This window comes from Ursus arctos, unplaced genomic scaffold (assembly GCF_023065955.2).
Source record: "Ursus arctos isolate Adak ecotype North America unplaced genomic scaffold, UrsArc2.0 scaffold_3, whole genome shotgun sequence".
NCBI classification, from domain to species: domain Eukaryota; kingdom Metazoa; phylum Chordata; class Mammalia; order Carnivora; family Ursidae; genus Ursus; species Ursus arctos.
Genome location: NW_026622985.1, coordinates 18,492,368 through 18,512,151, shown reverse-complemented (window position 1 = coordinate 18,512,151; position 19,784 = coordinate 18,492,368). Strand labels below are relative to the sequence as shown.

Genomic DNA, 19,784 nt, shown 5'->3' with positions numbered 1-19,784 from the left:
GTAGGGAAGTGTCCATGACCACTACCTATGCAGAGATACTATAAAATAATGTGAGACCCTAAATCCAAGTTCTCCCAGGCAGTCTTCCTACGTGTCACCCCTCTTGGCCTCTGTGTCCTCCACACCTGCCTGTAGAGTCATGCTCCTGTAAAAAATAGGAAATCATGTGTCCACTGCTGGCTTGTTCAAGAGGTTGCAGCTTGCCAGCTTCAGGAATTTTTTGGCCCTGACCATCACACAACTCTATGTTGGTTGTGACATCAGAGTCTTAAGTGGCATGCCCTGGAAACCATAACCTGCCTGGAGGCATAGCCCCTGCCTCCCTTGCAGCCTGAACATGATCTCCATCCCATCACAGATCTCCTGGTTGCTCCGCAAACACCCCAGGCCTCTTTCCAACCCCAGGGCCTTTGCACATGCTGTTGCCTGGAACGTCTTTCCCACCAATTTCACAGGTCTGGTGCCTTGTGTGTTTCTGGCCTTAGCTTAAATATCACCCCCTCAAAAGGCCTTACTATTATTCTTTATCCGAGCCCTTTGTTTCTTTCCTACCTAGTAGTTCAACTTCCAACTATTTTATTTGCATGTTACTCATTTTTTTTTTGCCTCTTTCCCTACTAAAATATATAAACCATGTCTCTCTTCTTGATTGCTATATTTCTAGTGCCAAGAACTGTGTCTGACACTCCATAGAAGATCATCAATATGTAGCTGTTGAATTAATGAGTAATTAATGAATTAGTGAATTAATGAAAACACCTGTTCAGAAAGCCCTATATAACCTAAAACTATCCTCCTTTACCCCTAAATAATTAAATATAAAGAGAATAGCAACAAATGGCCACTTATCTTCTGTAATCTGCAAAGTGACATATTCTATAAAAAGTGTTCATAGGATTCCCATAGTGATATTTGGGAGACAGAATATAAGTATTCTGCTTATATTCCTGAATTTCCATTAAAAATTCTGGTACCACACCATGTTGCAGGGTTTTTCAGCCTTTTTAAAAATGAAATAGAGATTAGAAAAGAAAATATCAGGGTGCATTGCATCTGCTAAGTATAGTTTCAAGAAACCTTTCAGTGTGTGTGTGTGTGTGTGTGTGTGTGTGTGTGTGTGTAAAGAGGTTCCAGTATGAAATTATTTTTTTACTATGAGTCCAAGTCAATATACACTGGGTATTTTCCATGTTATCCTAACCCCTTCTCTGGCTGCTATGGAACTCTTCAAAGCCAGTGTTGAATTGTCATTCTGCAGTGTTGTGATTCCTTATGATTTATTTGCAATGGAAGCCTTCCCACAAATACACACCAAATTTCAAATTTTTAGTATTTTCTTACAGATCAACATACATTAACCTCTCTCAGAATGCTCAGGCTTGCAGCAAAAGTGTTCCCAGAGCTGCAGGGCTAGGCTGCTTTTAAGTAAACTAGGGGAGGGGAAAAACAAATACTCAGGGTAGGACAGTGGTAGGGTTTGCTATTCTTTAAATCAAGAATTTGAGGGGTGCCTGGGGGGCTCAGTGGGAATCTGCCTTCAGCTCAAGTCATGATCTCAGGGTCCCAGGATCGAGTCCCAAGTCGAGTCGTGCTCCCTACTCAGCGGGAAGTCTGCTTCTCCTTCTCCCTCTGCCCCTCCCCCCTGCTCTTGCTCTCTCTCACACTCTCAAATAAAATCTTTTTTTTTTAAAAAAAGTCAAGAATTTGAAGCAATGATTTGACACACAGCAGTATTTGTTAAAATAACATTTATGTTAACTACTTTTTTTTTTTCCCTCTCTCTCTCTCTCTCTCAGCTGCCTGCCTTGTGCTTGGCTGTATGATTTTCCCTGATGGCTGGGATTCAGATGAAGTAAAACGGATGTGTGGAGAAAAGACAGACAAGTACACTCTTGGGGCTTGTTCGGTCCGCTGGGCGTACATCCTGGCTATTATTGGGATTTTGGATGCTCTGATCCTCTCGTTTCTGGCATTCGTGCTTGGTAACCGACAAGACAGCTTGATGGCAGAGGAACTGAAGGCAGAAAACAAAGGTAAGATGGCTTTGGGGAACTCTTACCTGGCGCCTCAAGCACGTCAAGTACAGCGCTTCCCTTGTGGGTCTAACGTGCTGCGTCTTTCAATGCTGTCTGGTTCATAGACTTCCCCCTAGACTCAACTCAAGAAGTCTGCGCAGTGAAAATGTAGGATTTTCACACTTCAGCTTTCTAAGGCTCTTGGAGTCCATGATTGTGATTTAAATGCGTTTTTCCAGTTTCTTTTTCCCTCCCTAAGTTAATGGCTAGGATATGGCCTTTTTTTTTTTTTTGGTCTGCTTGGTTAGAGAGTATATCCTCTCCATGCTTTCTGCTGTTTCCCAGGTTGAAATAAATGCATGGGAGAGCTCATAAAGCCATCTACAAATGTCTTTATTAAACTGTTTGCAATCATTTTATTTGAATTCAAACTCTTCCTCTCTGAGAGAAGACACCATATTGGCCCTAAAAAGTTACAGTTAGGGGTTTCAACAGTTAACTAATTGACTGAATTTTAAATGTGCTATCTGGGTGGTGAAAAGTCCTCCTATTTCTTTTCAAAAAGAGAATGTCTTCTGAAACACAAACTAGAATAAAAAATAGGACATTGACTACTGAATGATATGAGACTATTACAGCATGCCAGAAAGAAGTAGCAAATCCTTATTCAAGATGAATGTCCATTTTCTTTCCAGACTTTTAAGCCAAGTGGTTGGGGATGGAATTTCATCATCTCTGTCTGTTGCAGACTTAGATTTATTTCACTGTTTTTGTCTTTGTTATTTTTAACTTTAATACTTTGGACTTATGTCAGCACCTTCAATTGCGTAGTCCTGCTTCTCGTTTTTATTTCTAATTGCAAACTAAATCCATCCTTGAATTAGGAAATGTAGCTTACTATTTCAAGTAGTTGCTAACTTCAAAAACTCTTTGCTGCTTCAACAGGCCTCAAATAGAAGTATGTATTAGTGTCTACAGGAATGTCACATGTAATGATAGTGTAGCAAGCTTTATATTTAGACCGTCGCTGTTGATGCTTGTAAACTATGAACTATAAAGAGAGAAAATCAAGAGGTCTGGGAAAGCACAGTCATCCTCGAGCTCTTTATCTTCCTGATTTATGGACAAAATACATACTAGTTTACTCAGTTCCATCAAAAATATTCTAAACATGGGGCAGCTGGGTGACTCAGTCGGTTGAACATCTGACTTGATTCTGTCTCAGGGTCGTGGCATCGAGCCCCATGCCAGGCTCTTCGCACAGCGTGGAGTCTGCTTGTCCCTCTCCTTCCCCCTCTGTTCCTACCCACATGTGTGCGTGTGCTCTCTCTCTCTAAAATAAATAAATTCTAAAAATTAAAAAAAAATTCTAAACACAAAAACCTTTCACAAGGGAGTAGTGCTTTCTAAAAACATAATTACTTCCCTCTCACAGTTGTACTTTCTAGATAAAAAAAAAAAATGATAGGAAGATAATCATTATGCTTTTTAAAGCCTGTTACAGATTTAAAGTGCTTTCACCTGCGCTCATTCATTTGGAACCCTAGTCCAGTCTCTGTAATCTGGTGGATGTACACAGGTCTCTGTCCAGTTAGCTTCACTTCAAAGTTAATAAGAATAGCTCAATAGCAGAATAAATTACTTCCCCCTAAGGAATGAATTCAAGAACACACCACTTAGTTCTGCAGATGGTTGATTTCTACCACCACCTAATAATGGACCAGAGTGCTGTTTATTCTCTGTACAATTTAAAGTTATACTGAGAACGCTTAACTTTTCAGACATCCTTTGACCCCAAATAAGGAAGTTCAGAAAAATTTTTGAAAAATAACAAAACCGGGAACATTTTTTACTTTGCAATGGAGAATTCTAACTTCTGTCCACGTATAAGAGTGACAGCAATTCTGAATTCATGCCTCAGAAAGAAACGGCTAGGATTAGAGGATAACCCCCAACAGTTTCCAAAGTGGGTCTTGTCTTCCACTGGATTCAGTTACATGGTGATGTCTGATCCCTTTGGCTGAGGTTTTCATTTTAAAAAGCATTTTCCATTCCAACACCTGGTTAAAAGTGTTGATGGGAAAGGAAGTCAAAAGAAGCCAGCATAGGGGCACCTGGGTGGCTCAGTCTGTTAAGCATCCAACTCTGGATTTTGGCTCAGGTTATGATCTCAGGGTCATGGGATCAAGCCCCATATCAGACTCCATGCTCAGCAAGGAGTCTGCTTGTCCCTCTCACTCTGCTCCTCCCCCACTCTCTCTCGGTCTCGCTCTCAAATAATTTTTTTTTTTTTTTTAAAGAGGCCAGTGTAAGGTCTGGGGACTATCTGTGTGTGATTTTTCTGTGTTCATCATCTTCATTTGTTTGTATCACCCTTGCATGAGTCTGTAGTTCCTTCCATCTGGTTCCGAAGGGCCCAACTCAGTAGCAATTCATCTGTATCAGATCAGATCCAGTGAAGTAGCAAAGAGCATCAGGCCGTGCTGAGGAACATTTCAGTCATACCACATTTTCATTTCACAGTCGAAATTCTTTCCTCTGAATTCTGAGAATGTATCAGCCGCTCTGTTGTATAGACATTTCAGAGCCTCCTGCGACAGGGTCTGTATAAAATCAGACCAGAAAATGTAATCAAACCTACATGTTTCTGAGAAATGGTACAAGACTTGTAGTAGCTCTACAAAATAGCTTTTATGGTTTGGTATTATTTAAACATTTGGTTCAGTGTTGAGACTTCCAAAGTTGGATTGTTTGGGAGAGGACCAGTCAGTGATCTTGTGTGTTTGTGTACGAACAGTTTCACTAAACAGTAGTTTAATTGCTTTCAAGTGCGGCGCAAGAACCAGAACTACTATCGCTGTTACTTTCTACAAATCCTAAGGGAGGAGAGATCTGATAAGTGGATATAATTTGTGAATACGAAATTGATTATATTTAAATAGGTACTTTTACAATTTGTAGGGGTGCATCGATATCACTTTTCACTTATTGAAACTATTATTTTGCCTATTCTTTTTCTATCCCTTGGTAGCCAAGGCTTCCTTTGGTTTTCAGAGCAGTGCAATGAGACAGAGGCCAATCTAGCTCACAGAATTTTAGAGGAATTTACTAATTCTACGTTGCTTGTGGTATCCTGGAAGCAGACAATACCATGTCTCCAGTCTTGGCTCAAAAGAGTAAAACATTCGTCTGTTCTGATATACATTACATTACTGCACACACTACAACACCTTTTACAATCTTCTCATTGTATGGTCTGCTGACCATGCTAACAACCTACATCCTATAACAGCAGGAGCGTTAGAGAGACTATACCTGGAGGTAGAGCGTATGCCCCCAGTTCCCAGAAGTTTGTCCTGAGGAATCTCATGATAGGATCATACTGTCATTTTGTGGCTTTTATAATTAATCTAACAACACACTTCTCTGTGTGCCTGGAAAAGCCACCAAATGGGTTCACGTGTGCCCCGTGTCACTACAGTAAGGATACTGCGTAGATCCATCAGTCCTGCCTCACACCCTCTCCAATGGATAAAACAAGAATCGCTGTTACATAAATCCTACACTATATGGAAACAGAAAGGAACTCCATTCTAATTTTTGAGCTGTACTCCACTCACAGATTCCTTAAGGGAATATAGGAGGCTGCTGAGCCATAAATTAACCATCACAAAGGTACGATTCCAAGGGAATACAAGGGAAAAGTACACGGGTGAGCTCTCTACGTAGACAGACCACTGCCTGTTAAGATAAATTTCCAGGGAACTCTTCCCCAATCTCATTAGAACATCTCCCTTCAAAACCACCTGCAACATTTCTTAAGCGTTTCCCAGGAGTGCAACAATAATTGAAAGAGGTCTCCGCTGAAATTTGTCACAAATTGTAAAATGGCAAAATTGGAACAAGGGAGTTTCAACAGAATTCCAACCAATTGAAGGCAGCAACTTTGAAGATGCAAGGGTTGTCTTAGAAGGAACTTCTGCAAGGGATAAAGTTAGTCATTTAGTTTGCATCATCCAAGCCCCACAATATTTTCTCATATAAAAAAAATAAAAACTCCGCTGAAAAAACAAAGGGAAGTGAAAACTATTTAAATATCCAACAAGCTTGCACAGGAGTTGGCACGTGTGAGAAAATTCGACTGTGCATTTGGGAAGCCAGCCCTGCAGGCTCTGTGCCGCCCCTGGCTCTGGGATAAGAGCAGGTAGGCAGGTGTTCATTCTTGTTTCGGAGCTCAGCAGTGTGAGTTCTCAATGAGCCAACAACAGGAGGCATTTCACCTTGATATGCTGCTTAATTGCATATTTTAACACACTGAACTGTGAAGTCAATTTAATTATGTAAAATTAAAGTTTCATCCAGATAAAAAGGATTTGAAATGAAAGCTTCATTTTCAATTGCTTTCATTAATTGTGAAAGGATAAATAATTACATTTTCCAGAACTCCTGTGCCACAAATATCTCTTTCCTTGTCAGACACCATTCATAAAGAGGTATGCTTCTGCGTTTGTGCATATGTTCTTTGGAATTGCTGATCAGATAATTGGGTCCTCTCATGAGCAGTTTTAAAGTCACTCTGTCTTCTAGCACTTAAACTGCAAAGGAGAAAACAGGATTATCCATTAAGAGGTGACTCTAGCTACCATTTATTAAGTGGCTTAAGCTCTTTTTAATGCTATAATAGGTGGAGTTAAATTCATTTTACTCAAATAACTAATTGAGAAATCCTTTGGAATTTTGATTTAAGGTGCCACGGCATGCCACGCCACAGCCACACTGTGAGTGGCAGCATGGGGGGGGGTGGAAAGAACGTGGGCTGCCTGGAGCTAGTGTTGTCTCTGACATGACCTGAGAGCCCTGCCCCCCAGATCTCAATATTTCCAGAAGGAAGCTTCCTCCTCTATAAAATGCCAGCTTGTCTAAATGAGTTTTCTTCCAGCTCCAAAATATTCTAATTATGGGGACACCTTCAGAGTTATTCTTTAAAGATGCCCCAAGGGCAGTAAGAGCTCCTGCCCTCAGAGCAGTGACTACATCAAGGGCTCTTAGGAACTTCCTTGCAACGTAAGGGTAACTAAGAGAAGGGAAAGATGAAGGTCAAGGGGAAGGTTGTGTAGGACGCCCAGGGTGTATCTCCTCAAACAGCATTGCCACACCCCCATCATTTATACCACCAGGAGGAAGGAGTCAGATTTAGAAACTGGCCCAGGGCAGAAGCACCTCCTAGCCTCACTAATTCCCATGTTATGCGGTGCCCATGTGGACACCTTGACAGTGAACAGAGCCCCGATCAGAGAGAAGAACTTTGTTTTTGGTCTCAACTTCAGCACAAAGGGTCATTAGGACTTTGAGCAAATCCCTAATAACCCAGAACTTCAGTTTTACCTTCTTTAAAATGAGAATAGTAATACCCAGGTCTTCGTCCTCCGTAGGATTGGTAGAATCCAGTGAAAGCATGTATGTGGACACAATTTATAGTTGATAATATCTATGTAAGCTTTACTCATTACTAATCATTTGTCCTGTATGGCATCTTATTTGATCTTGCAAGAATCCTGTGAGATAGCTATCATCATCCTACTTTTACACATCAGAAACTGAGGCTCAGAAAAGTTAAATACTTTATCTAAACTTCCATAGTTGGGAAGGAATGAATGCAGGGTTCCCAAACTAGTCATGTTTTTCTACCATACAAGATGATGGAATCATTTTTTTTAAAGATTTTATTTATTAGAAAGTGCACAAGCAGAGGGAAGAGGGAGAAGCAGACTCTCCGCTGAGCAGGGAGCCCGATGTGGGGTTCGATCCCAAGACCCTGGGATCATGACCTGAGCCCAAGGCAGACGCTTAACCAACTGAGCCACCCAGGTGCCCCTGGAATCATTTCCTAAAATATTCTGATTCTGTTGCTTTCAACTTGACCAAGGAGCCCTGTACAAGTAAAGAGTTTAGTCTCATTTTCATTTGGTAGCCTTTAGATCATGTTAAACAAAAATCTAATCTACTTGAGAATAGACTATTCCCATGTTGGTATATGGCATTTCCATTGTCATTTGTCTCAAGGTATTTTTTTCATTTCTCTTCTGATTTCTTGTGTGACCCACTGATTGTTCAGTAGCATGTTGTTTGATCTCAAATGAGAAATAGCCTTTAAAATTGATCCTCTCACTTGACCATGTAACTTTATGAAAACCTAGTGAGGAAGATCAGGAAGCCCCTGCAAAGAGTATTAAGCTCTTTGAACTGTATCTTTAAGAAGGCCATAGTGAACCCCCTGTTTCCCGGTGGGGTTAGTGTTGAACTTTGTGGTCATAGTTCTTATATTACCTCTTCACAGTCAACCGAAGTGAGCCATCTTGCTACTCCTTCATCAGCTTGCAATAGCCGCCCTTGCCCAGATTCCCGTCTGCCTCTCTGGACTCTTTCTGCGGAGTTTCCTAAGGGGCTTCCTCCCCACCTCTCCGCTCTTTCTACCTGTGCTCACTCTATAGGTTATCTTATTGGGTGCCATGGCTTGAAGGGGGTCATCATGCTAATGACCCCCAGGTTTAATCCACCTGGACTTCTCCACTGAACTCTGGTCTCCCATACTCAACTGTCTACTTGATACCCTTTCTGAATATCTACTTAGCATATCAAACTTAATATTTCCACAACTGAGCTCCTGATGTTTCTTTCCTCCCAAAGCTGCCACCTCATACATTCTTCCCCATCTCGGTTAATGACCGCCTTATCCTTCCAGCTGCTCAGGCCAAAACTTCAGTCATTCTGGACTCTTCTCTTTCTCTCACAGCTCACATTTAACCAATCTAAAAATCATGTCCATTCTACCTTCAAAATATAGCCAGAATCCTCCGACTTCTCAAGCCCCCCCACTCCTCCATGGCTGCCATCTTGTTTCAGCAGTCATTTTAAGACCCTCCTATGTGGTTTCACAGTTCCACCCGTGCACCCTTTCAGTCACATCTCAATAGAGCAGCCACATGATGCTGTTAAAGGGTAAGTCAGAATGGGCCAGTCCTCAGCTCAGCACCCTCCAGTGATGGGATGATCTCAGTCAGTGTAGAAGCCAGAATCCTTCAGTACAGTCCACGAGACCATGCCCATCTGCCTCCATCTTTGCACTCTGACCTCCTCTCTGTCTTTTCCCCTCATGTCCTCTGCTCTGGACACACCAACTTCTCTGTTGTTTCTCAAACACTGAGATGGGACAGTCCCATCTCAGGGCCTTTGTGTTTGCTGTCCTGTCTGCCTGAGATGCTCTTCCTCGAAATCCTACAGCTTGCTCATTCATCTTCAGGTTTTACCCAAACACCACCTTCTCAATGAGGCGTTCCCTGGCCAACCTCTCTAAAATTTCACATAAACGTGTAGTCCATCTGACCCACCAAATGGTTTACCTCTTTTTCTTGTGAATTGTCTGCCCCCAGAAAAGCTCAACAAGGGCAGGGATTTTTGTGTCTTGTTCACTACTGTATCCCTGGTGCCTGGAAACGTGCCTGGCATCTGTGGGGCTTCAGTAACTATGTGCTGTGGGAGTGAATTATTGAATGAAAGAACTCATCGATTCCGATCTCTCTCTCATGAGCTCATTCCATTGGTGCATAGATCTTCACCTTAGAAAGTTGTGGTTTTGGTAAAGTTGAAATACACCTCCTTGTAATGACCACCCATTGCTATTCCCTCTTATACTTTATATTGACTTGTTTCGAAACACTTATCATGTCTGTAATGGCTAAAGTTGCACGTTGGCCAAACAGCCTAGTTCCCCATGTCTTGTGGGGCATCTGGAGACCTCTGTGTTGTCACTGTTGTCCACTACCCACCCAAGACACCAGCGTAGGGTGCCACCCCTGGTGAGAAGAGGAGAGACAAGACATCCAGAGGTGTGGTGGAAGGAAAAGAATTCTATAGGAGTCACTCATGAATGTGTTGCTGGAGATTGTCTCCTTCAGTTTACACTCCATGCCTAATGGTAATTTGGAGAACATCTGAGCTTGCAAGATTGACTCCAGTCCATTCGACAAATACATGCTGAGGTCATAAGTGTACCATAGTGTGCTGGAGGAGTGAGTTCCCTCTTTGACCAGCACCCAACCTCAGATGATACCCTCAAAATCAGTATGTTCCTCTCAGCTTTCCCCAGTTAGTGGACTTGCAGGCAGAAGTGGTTTATGACTCAGAGGGCAAACGTAGTCCTGACTTTGAATGCTCCATCATTAGCCGTTCTACCCCAAAAGACAAAGTGATTTTGATGTCTCAATGATCTTTTCCATGCCTGAGAAAGGACCTCTGGGTAAATATTAAATCAGCTTGAAGAAAGGAAGGAAGGAGGGGAGGGAGTAAAAAATAAAGAAACCTTATATATAACAGAGTCATGATGTCTAAGATTTAACCCTACCAATAAATTTTCAGTCAACATTCTGGCATGACTTTAAATGAAGCCTTATGATTAGGTTAAAGCCAGCTTTGCCTTCCCATCCCTCGTCTTCTCCCTTTTAACAATAACATTATAAGAGTTGAAAACAGGGAGAATCATGACCCTCAGAGACACAGCCCAGGCTTAAGGATTTTTTTTTCTAAATTATAGATCTGCGGCAAATTCTTTTTTCTTTTATAAGACTGGTTCTAATTTCATATCTATACACTCTGGATAGCTTTGATAGGCACCTCAATATTTGAAGTTAAGTAGTGATCAATTGTCTCTTTCTAAATTTGCTGTTTTTATTTTAACCTGTAATACAGACTTGCTCATTAAAGTAAACTTTTATTTCAGGGCAAATCTGTTGTTTAAAGCCCATTAACCTACACTTGTGAACCACAAATATACCTCTGAAAATTTTTTCTCCAGCATAAATATACCAAAAGTAGTATATCTTCCTTCTGTTTAGATAGCTTCCCAACAGTGAACCCCTCTATTTCTATCCATCCTGAGGCCTCTGGTTCTTTTCCTTATGCCTTATCAGAGAAGAACAGGTACAAGTGAAATGTTAGTGTTCTTGACTTCATTCTAGTTGAAGCTCCTTGGGTCTCAGCTTCCCTACTCAGATTTGTTTTTTAAGGTACATAAAAATTTCTTTTGGCAGAGCAGACATTTACACTCTTGCTACATGTTCAGTGATTCCATTGTAAGGTCAAAGAACGCAGGGAAAATGTAACCTGTCACTTGTCCCTCAGAAAGGAGAAACATACTTGTTCTTAACATCTGGCACGGTGGATAAGAACACAGCGCCAAGAAAAATTCTGCTGAGATAAATAAATGTGAAGATTACTTGCCAAATAGGTATTGCCTCTGTAATGCCTCACAAAACATAGGACTCCCCAAACCCTACAAATTTCATTTTTTACTCTGAGTCTTAAAAGCAAGGGCTATGTCTTATTTATCTGTTGTTTCTGGTGTCGTAGATCCTGGGACATACTAAGTGCTTAATAAATTTAAGCACTTATTTTTATTGACTCGATTTGGTGAAAAAAACTGTGTAAATATTTAGTGAATGTCCCCACTTCTGTACAGGAAGTAGTTTGTCCCTTACTTTATTGATTGCAAAGGAAATAAATTTGCCTACATGTTACGCACAGATACATGTTTTAAAAGAATCACAGAGTAGTATGTTAGAACAATATACTGTAACTCTGCCGCTTTAGACCAATCAGTACACCTCTTTCAGCCTTGTTTCAACATCCGCAAAAATGTCCTGTGAATTTTGTGCCAAGCAATGGTCAAAACTGTGGCATTCAACTCACCAGACCCTTATCGTACGCCTCATGCACGTCCGGCCTAGCGATAGACACTGGGAGTTCAAAAGTGAGTGGGAGAGGCTTTGCCACAGTCTCCCCATTAGGGAGGACATTTAGTGTTAGGTATGAGGTTATGTTTCTGTAGCCCTATCCTATTCTGGTATCTGTGGCTTCACTGTGTTGTTGCCGCCTCTGTCTGAGTGAATGCCACTCCCTGACAGCGGGCTTACTCCAGCACCAGAGAAAGATGATGCCTGTGATAAGCAGAAACTGTTTCCCGAGGACAATTTGACGTATAAGGTTTCATCCATGGAGAGGCTTTAAAAAATCAGCCTTGGAAAAACATTCAAGGGTCTATTAGTATTAAATAAACAAAGGAAGACACAACTATGAAGACATGAAAAATAGGATGGATGTGAAGCAGGGACAAGAAAGATAGGAGAGATGGGAAGTTTTCTTGCTAAAGCATTCATTTTAGAGCAGCCTATTTAAAATCTCAACTCCAGAAATGGCTTTGGGGAGAAGTCCCTCCTAACAGCCAACACGATCCCTCTGGAACCCTGTGGCTTTCCAGCCATCAGCCCACGGACGCTCGGCAGGGGCTCTATTTATACACCTGGCTAATGTTTTCTTCCTGCTTTACTGCACGCCTCACATTTCGTGGGGAGGAAAATCAGTTTGGCTGAGAAGATACCATCTCCCTAACTTAGCTTGACCATGTCCCCTTTGATGATGCGAAGTGTGAATTCTGGCAGGTACCCTGCCATGCTCTCTGCAAGTCCACATGCTGTCAGAGCCCACAGCATGAGAGTGAAGACGCTGTCAAGGGATCTGGAAGGCAGAGGTCAACCAGGGAGAAAGCAGCTGTGGGGTTAGAGTCAGCCCCCCCCGACGAATGTTCTGACAGAGCCACTAGGCGGGCTGGCGGGAAGCGCGGGCAGGGGCGGCTGGAGACGGCCCAGGTGAGGCTGCAGCCCTCATAAAGGGGCCGCTTCTGCAAAGAAAAGCAGCTATCCCTTGCTCCAGAGAAGGTGACAAGCCCAGAAGTCACACAAGCAACCTCCTCTACCTGTTGACCTGATAGTTCCTCACAGGAGGCCGACCTTTCAGTGTCCACGTACAAAACGAACCAGAAGTCCTCTGATCATTCAGGGAGGAGAAATGCAATTGTTTGCTCTCTGGGTGCTTTGTTTCTCGTTCGCCCACACAAATAAAAAAGAAAAAAAAACTTTTCCTGACCTTGATAAGGGGAGTGCAAAGATCACTTGTAAATCAATGAAGCTCTCTCCAAGTCCCTTTTTTAGGAAAATTTTCTAAAAGCATGAGCAGCTGTTTGTTTTGTTTTGTTTTGTTTTCTGTCTCTTATATTCTTGTGGATTTTTTTTTTTTTTTAGAGTGGGGTTGACACACGGTGACACACAGTTTCGGGTGTACAGCGTAGTGATCTGATAAGTCTGTACTTTATGCTACGCTCACCGCAAGCGCAGCTATGAGCCATCCCACCATACATGCTATTACATTACCTCTGACTCGATTCCCTATGCTGTACCTTCTAGTCCCATGACAGTCATTCCATAACTGGAAGCAACTGGGTGTTTTGGGTTTTTTTGTTTGTTTGTTTAGTCAACTGAGTGGCAGACTTAATATCTTCTGATGTGGGATGATAATGACCTATTGGGGATCTTTGCTGGGGATCAAGCTAAAGGAACATTGGAATACAATCACAGCGGGAGGCCATGTAGAACCGGAAATCGTGTGTGGTTCTGTAGAACCATCTAGAGAGATCTGAAGAGTGTTCCAGTGCTTGGGTCCCACCCCAGAGGTGCTAATTCACTTGGCATGAGGTGGGTCCCGGTATGAAAACTCCCCCAGAAGATTCTAACACGCAGCTGGGGTTGAGGACCAATGGGTTCACCCAATACCCTCCTTTTACAGATAAAGAAGCAAGGCCCAGAAAGGGAAAGTAAAGAGCATCTCATCAGTTTGAATTATTATCGTTAGAAATCAGTGGGTTTCACTCTGTAATGGGCTAAATGATCATTGCTGATAGAGTCCCATTGCTGCCTTTTTTAGAGAAAGAGCTCTCTGCCAGCCCCGGGAAATTGATCAGTGCCACCGCTAGCTCTGCGAACGTGGGCAAACCTCTCTAAGCCTCAGTGTCCCCACTGTAAGGACATTCCTAGAAACTGCCTTGTAGAGATTTTGTGCAAATAAGGTAATGCATGTAAACTGTCACAATCTCTGGCACATATCAGCTGTTGTTCTTTTCAGAGTTTTGCTTTTACTTGACAGACACATACGTTGTGCTTATTATGCGCCATGTTTCTGTGATGCCGAGCACATGCCCTAACCACCTCCCCCTGCCCTTTGTTCCTGCAACCCTGTGTTGTCTTAATGAAGGCCTTACTAACATCTAGAATTGCTGCCTCCACGTGCTTAAATATGATTTCGTCATCTGGTAGCTTTATGAATGTTTTTATGAAGTCTGATGACGGTTGATTGTTTGCTTGGTTGGGGGTTTGCGTGTCACCTGCCTACATAAGCCTGTATCTTGGGATGAGTTGGCGAGGGGAGGCGTCTCCGTTTACATTCGCTGCCCAGCAAGCTCACACTGCAGCTGGCTGTGTGCATTCAGTGACAGTTACCAAGGAGAGCCGGTGATTCCCTGATGGAAATGTGACTTGCTCCTTACAGTGTTACTTATTTTCAACCTGGCTAAGAATTACTCCATCACTGCACTGCTGGACAGATGAAGGACAAATACCCTATTGCCCTTAAAATGTCTGTGTATGGTATTTTTCAGAAGGGATGGAGGGAAAGGGATTCCGGCCATATTCTCCAACATCCCCCAAAAGTAGAATATGATCACTTCTGTTCTTTCACAGGGCGATAAAAATGTAGTGCCAGGAGGCTGGCAGTTCCCTGTGTTTGGGTCCAAATATGTCTTTATTTCCCTCACTATAAATACAGCAAATAAAGTCTACATATCAAACCAACGTAAGTAATAAAATTTTTGTTTGGAGTTAAAATAAATTGTAAGATTCTTCCCTCATTATGCAAAAAAATCCATTTTTCTCTGGCTGTTGTCTCCTGCTCTCTGACATGATCCCTTCCCTCAGCAGTTCACTCACACCCACTACGTAACACTGACGGCAAGCCTTGTCATTATTATTATTTGAATAATAACTCTCTGATAGTAACTGTCAAACTTCTATGAGCACAATATTTACCTGGAATGTTTATTTTGAATGGAATGAAGTTACCTGGGATGCTTATTTTCAATGAAATGAAATTCTGGCATCTGGAATCTTCTATTAATTAACTTTATTTTTTAAAATTAGTTTTAGGTTTACAGCAAAATTGAGGGAAAGTGCAGAGAGTTCTCACATACCTCTTTCCCTGTACACACAACCACCCCTGCCATCAACATCCCACATCAGTGTGGCCCATTTGTTATAGTCAGTGAACCAACGTTGACCCTGAAGTCCATAGTTGACGTTAGGGTTCATCCTTTGTGTTGTACATTCTCTGGGCTTTGACCATTGGAATCTTTATTTTTAATAAGCACATTTAAGTACATGTGACGCACTTGATTTGAGGACCACACCTTAAGCGACACTGCTCTAAATCATTTGTAATCATATTAACATTAAAATTATAATGTAATAATACAGAGCCCAGTGACCATAGCCAGACCAGCATCCTTGCTTTAGAGTTCCTTTTATGAATATCCTGGCAATCTTCCATGTGTAAATAGGCTCTATTCCAAAAGTTTACTTCTAGATTGGTGTTTTGGAACTCCGATCACATTATTTTCTCATAGAAGGAATTGATGTACGCACCAAATTCTTGGACCTGCCCTTCAAAACTCATTTCATTCATAATGTTATAGGACTAAGGTTATTTTAGCAATCATATTTTAAAAGGAAGCAAGAGAAATGTAAACCCATAAGTTAGTAGACAAAAATATTTTTTAAAAATCTTTGAGAACTGGAGGTATGGTAGGATTTTCTAACAAAACTTCGAAGGACAGGCATTAAGGTAAAAAATACATATTAATTGAATTACATCAAAATAGGACTTCTGGGGGCGCCTTGGTGTCTCAGCTGGTTGGGCATCTCCTTCGGCTCAGGTGGTGATCTCGGGGTGCTGGGATTGAGCTCTGCATCGGGCTCCCTGCTCAGTGGGGAGTCTGCTTCTCCCTCTCCTTCTGCCCCTCCCCCATGCATACTCTCTTCTCTCTCTCAAATAAATAGAATTTTTAAAAAATAAGACTTCTGTTCATGAAAGACAACAAAGACAAAAACTAGGTAACAGATTGGGAGAAGTTGTTTGAAATAGTTCAAGCCAATGAGTATCTAAACTAAGGAATTCCTCCAAATTAATAAGAAGAAATTAAAATCACTTACAAAATGAGCAAAGATAATGAATAGACAATTTGTAAAAGAGGAAGCTCAAAAACTGAACTAGCATATGAAGAAATGTCCCAAATCGTTGGTAATTAGAAAAATGCAAATTAAAACAGCAGTGAGGGGCATCTGGTGGCTCAGTCAGTTAAGGATCTGCCTTAGGCTCAGGTCATGATCCCAGGACCCCGGCATTGAGCCCAGCATTGGGCAGAGAGTCTGCTTCTCCCTCTCCCTCTCCCCTCCATTCACGTTCTCTGCCTCTCTCTCTCTCTCTCTCTCTTTCTCTCTAATAAATAAATAAAATCTTAAAAAAAAAAACAGCAATGAGTTGTCAACTTAGACCTTTTAAGCTCACAGTATTTAAATAAGATAACAGGTGCGGATTTGCTTCCATGCATTGTTGTGGGAATGTGGACTGAAGCAACTGTTCTAGAGAGCAATCTAGTCCAACTGTTAAACATACCCTGTGACACGAACAGTTCTCCTCCTGGATTTATACCCAGGAGTTTCTCACTAGGGTCCTAAGGGACTGTGTCTAAGGATGTTTCCTAAAGTGTTCTTTGTGATGGGAAGTTGCAGAAAATCTGGATGTTCATTATGCAGGGATGAATAATTTGGGGTGAGTGAAAACCATACCATTACGTGGCAGGTCAGAGACAAGAGATTAGATGAACACGTAGCAACATTTAATGAAAAAAGGAAACAGATAAGATAGGTAATAAAATATCATTTATGTAGATTGAAATTAGCACATACCAAACACCTATCCACATTGTACAAAAATGTATTCAAATAAAAACGTATACATTAGGGGCGCCTGGCTGGCTCAGTCAGTAGACCCTGATCTCAGGGTTGTGAGTTCACGACCCCCACTTTGGGCGTGGAGCTTACTTTAAGATAGATAGATAGATAGATAGATAGATAGATAGATAGATAGATACATACATACATACATACATACATACATACATACCTACCTACCTACCTACATACATACAGATATATTGGTTGCCTGTGAATGGGGGAGCAGAGTGAATGGGAAATGAGGATAAGGGAATTCACCTAGACGAAGCAATAGTGCAGACATAAAGAGTGGGCTGTCATCGGACTGCTAAGGTTACAACTTCAGCTCTACCGCTTACTAGCTATGGATCTTGGGCAAATCATTTGATGTCTCTTAGGCTGCTTCATACATAAAATGTAGATCATATTATCTATCTTACGGCAGCATAGTGAGGTCTAAAAGATATAATCCAAGTAATGTACTTAGCTCAGTGTTAATATATGTAATGAGTATTCATAATAGAACTCCAGCCTTATTGCAAGGACTGGTTGTGGGAACATAAAGATTTAAGGGCGGGGGTGCCTGGGTGGCTCAGTCAGTTGAGCGTCTGACTCTTGATTTCAACTCAGGTCATGATCTCAGGGTTCTGAGATCGAGCCCCCTGTCAGGTTCTGTGCTTAGCACAGAGTCTGCTTGGAATTCTCTCTTTCCCTCCCCCTGCTTGCACTCTCACTTTCTAAGTAAAATAAATAAATTGGTTTAAAAAAAAAAGGTAGGAAATGGAGCTGGAGAGAGAAAGGAGATGGGAGAATTGAGGTAGGAACAGGATGGTGATGATTAAGTTGTCCATGTTTCCCATGAGAATCTCATAGTTGGCCTTATTCTCTTCTTCTCCCTGTTTCCTCCCCCTATTTTCTCTCCTCCTTCCCAAGAACCAGAGCAAGTCCCACTCTTTGCACCCAGATGACAAAATCAGGTGCGAAAGAAGCCCAAGGAGTAGAAAAGAGGAGGACCTGGGGTATGGGGTGAGGAGATGAGAAAGCAGGGAACATGCCATTTGATTATTGCTGTGTATAAATCATCAGTGGCTTAAGACCATCATGCATTATTCCTGACACGTCTGTGCATTACCTGGTGTTTGGAGCATCTGGATTAGATTTGTCTGGGGTGTTTCGGCTCCATACATCTCTCATCCTCTTCCTGGAACTAATAGGCTAGGATATCCTTCCGGTGGTGATGACAGAGGCACAGAGAAACCAAGTTCAACAGCAGCAAGACTTCTGAAGCCTCTTCTGTGTCCCAACTTCTAACATCCCATTGGTCAAAGTCAGTCATCCAGGGTGGGGAATTATTGCCCACCCACAGGAGGAAAGCACAGCAAAATGATAAGACAAAGAGCAAGGAGGGGTGAAGAATTGGAGCTATTGAGGCAGTCCACACAGGGAGCCACATACTTGCGCATGACAAGAGAGGGGACACAGCCTAGCTGGAAAGGCAGGACAACTGAACGTCAGGCCTAAGAAGGTCTCTCGCACATACCAGGAAATACCTGTCCACAGTATGGCGGAAGCCCCAGTGACTAGTGCAGTATTCATTTTAATACTGTCAGTTCATAACTAAGAATAGATAGGTCTTCCTATGGGCCGGGGGGTCAAGATCTCCAGATCTGTCTTGAAACAAGTAGACAACTGGATCGATAGTGCTGTTTCAGAATGTTTTTAAAAACGGAAAACTTTCAAGATGTCTGCAGTGGTGCAGTTGGTTGAATGTCCAACTCTTGGTTTTGGCTCAGGTGGTGATCTCAGGGTTGTGAGATCAAGCCCCACATCCGGCACCACACTCAGTGTGGAGTCTGCTTAAGACTCTCTCCCTCTCTCTCTCTGCCCCTCCCCTGCTCATGCTCACTCTCTCTCTCTCTCTCTCAATCAAATAAATCTTTTTTAAAAAGTGGGGGAGACTTTTTGAATTCAGAGCAAAGGTGGAGACGTTTGTTTAAGGACTGAGATTGAATTACAAGTTTCTGTAAAGTTTCTTCCTAACCTTTAAGGAACAGTATATCACCCTGCATGTTTGAAAGATTTACCATCGTAGCCTAATGTTGATGTTCATACTAACATCAACAGCTACAGTCTGGCGTATACAAAATCTAAATACAAAACTTCAGTTTCTAATGACATAGAGGATTATCCACAGGTTTTAAAAGAAAAATAAATCCTTGGTCCCAGAGTAGGGGTAGACCAGCTTAAACACCAAAAATGTGTGTTCAGATTATATTATAAACACAATAGTTTTACCTTTAAAGAAGCATTCATACCAAAGACAGACTCTAAAGACTTTTTGCTGTGTGTAAAATATCCCTTTCTCTGCTGTCAAAATTAAATTTAAATGTGCCTTTTATATTTTAAAAATATGATGTTGTTGTACTGAGTGCCTGGTACCTAGGATGGCGCCCTGCAAGCAAGGGGGAAAAAAAAGGAAGAAAGAAAGAAAGCAAAGAGCCCAATACATGAGAATCAATAAAATGGTGGTCATGGATTATGTAGCGGGGATTCTCATTTATTTCTATTTGAGTCCATTTGCTACTAGGACTGTGTCTTGCTCAGTTTGGCACCCTCGGGGCCTGGCATCAGCAGGTGCTCAATACTGATTGAAACGTAAGTAACTAGGAACTTTGTGCACTCCATCCAAAATGAAAAACCTGAAATGAACGAGTGATCAGATATTACACGTGCAATCTTACAGGCATAGATTCATTTGTCTGTACCACCTGGCCCACTCCACATGTCATTGTTTGCTTTCCACAGGGAAAATATCAACCAAACAAGCTAAAAAACAGAT

General features: G+C 41.9%; 1 protein-coding gene across 1 annotated transcript in view; it reads left to right on the top strand.

The window, feature by feature from the left end:
- The window catches only part of LHFPL3 (LHFPL tetraspan subfamily member 3), a 538,755-nt gene that overhangs the window by 381,236 nt on the left and 137,735 nt on the right, over nucleotides 1-19,784 (top strand). The window contains exon 2 of the mRNA XM_057304381.1: nucleotides 1,797-2,033. Coding sequence (XP_057160364.1) covers nucleotides 1,797-2,033 — 237 coding nt within the window. The remainder of the gene's footprint in view (nucleotides 1-1,796; nucleotides 2,034-19,784) is intronic.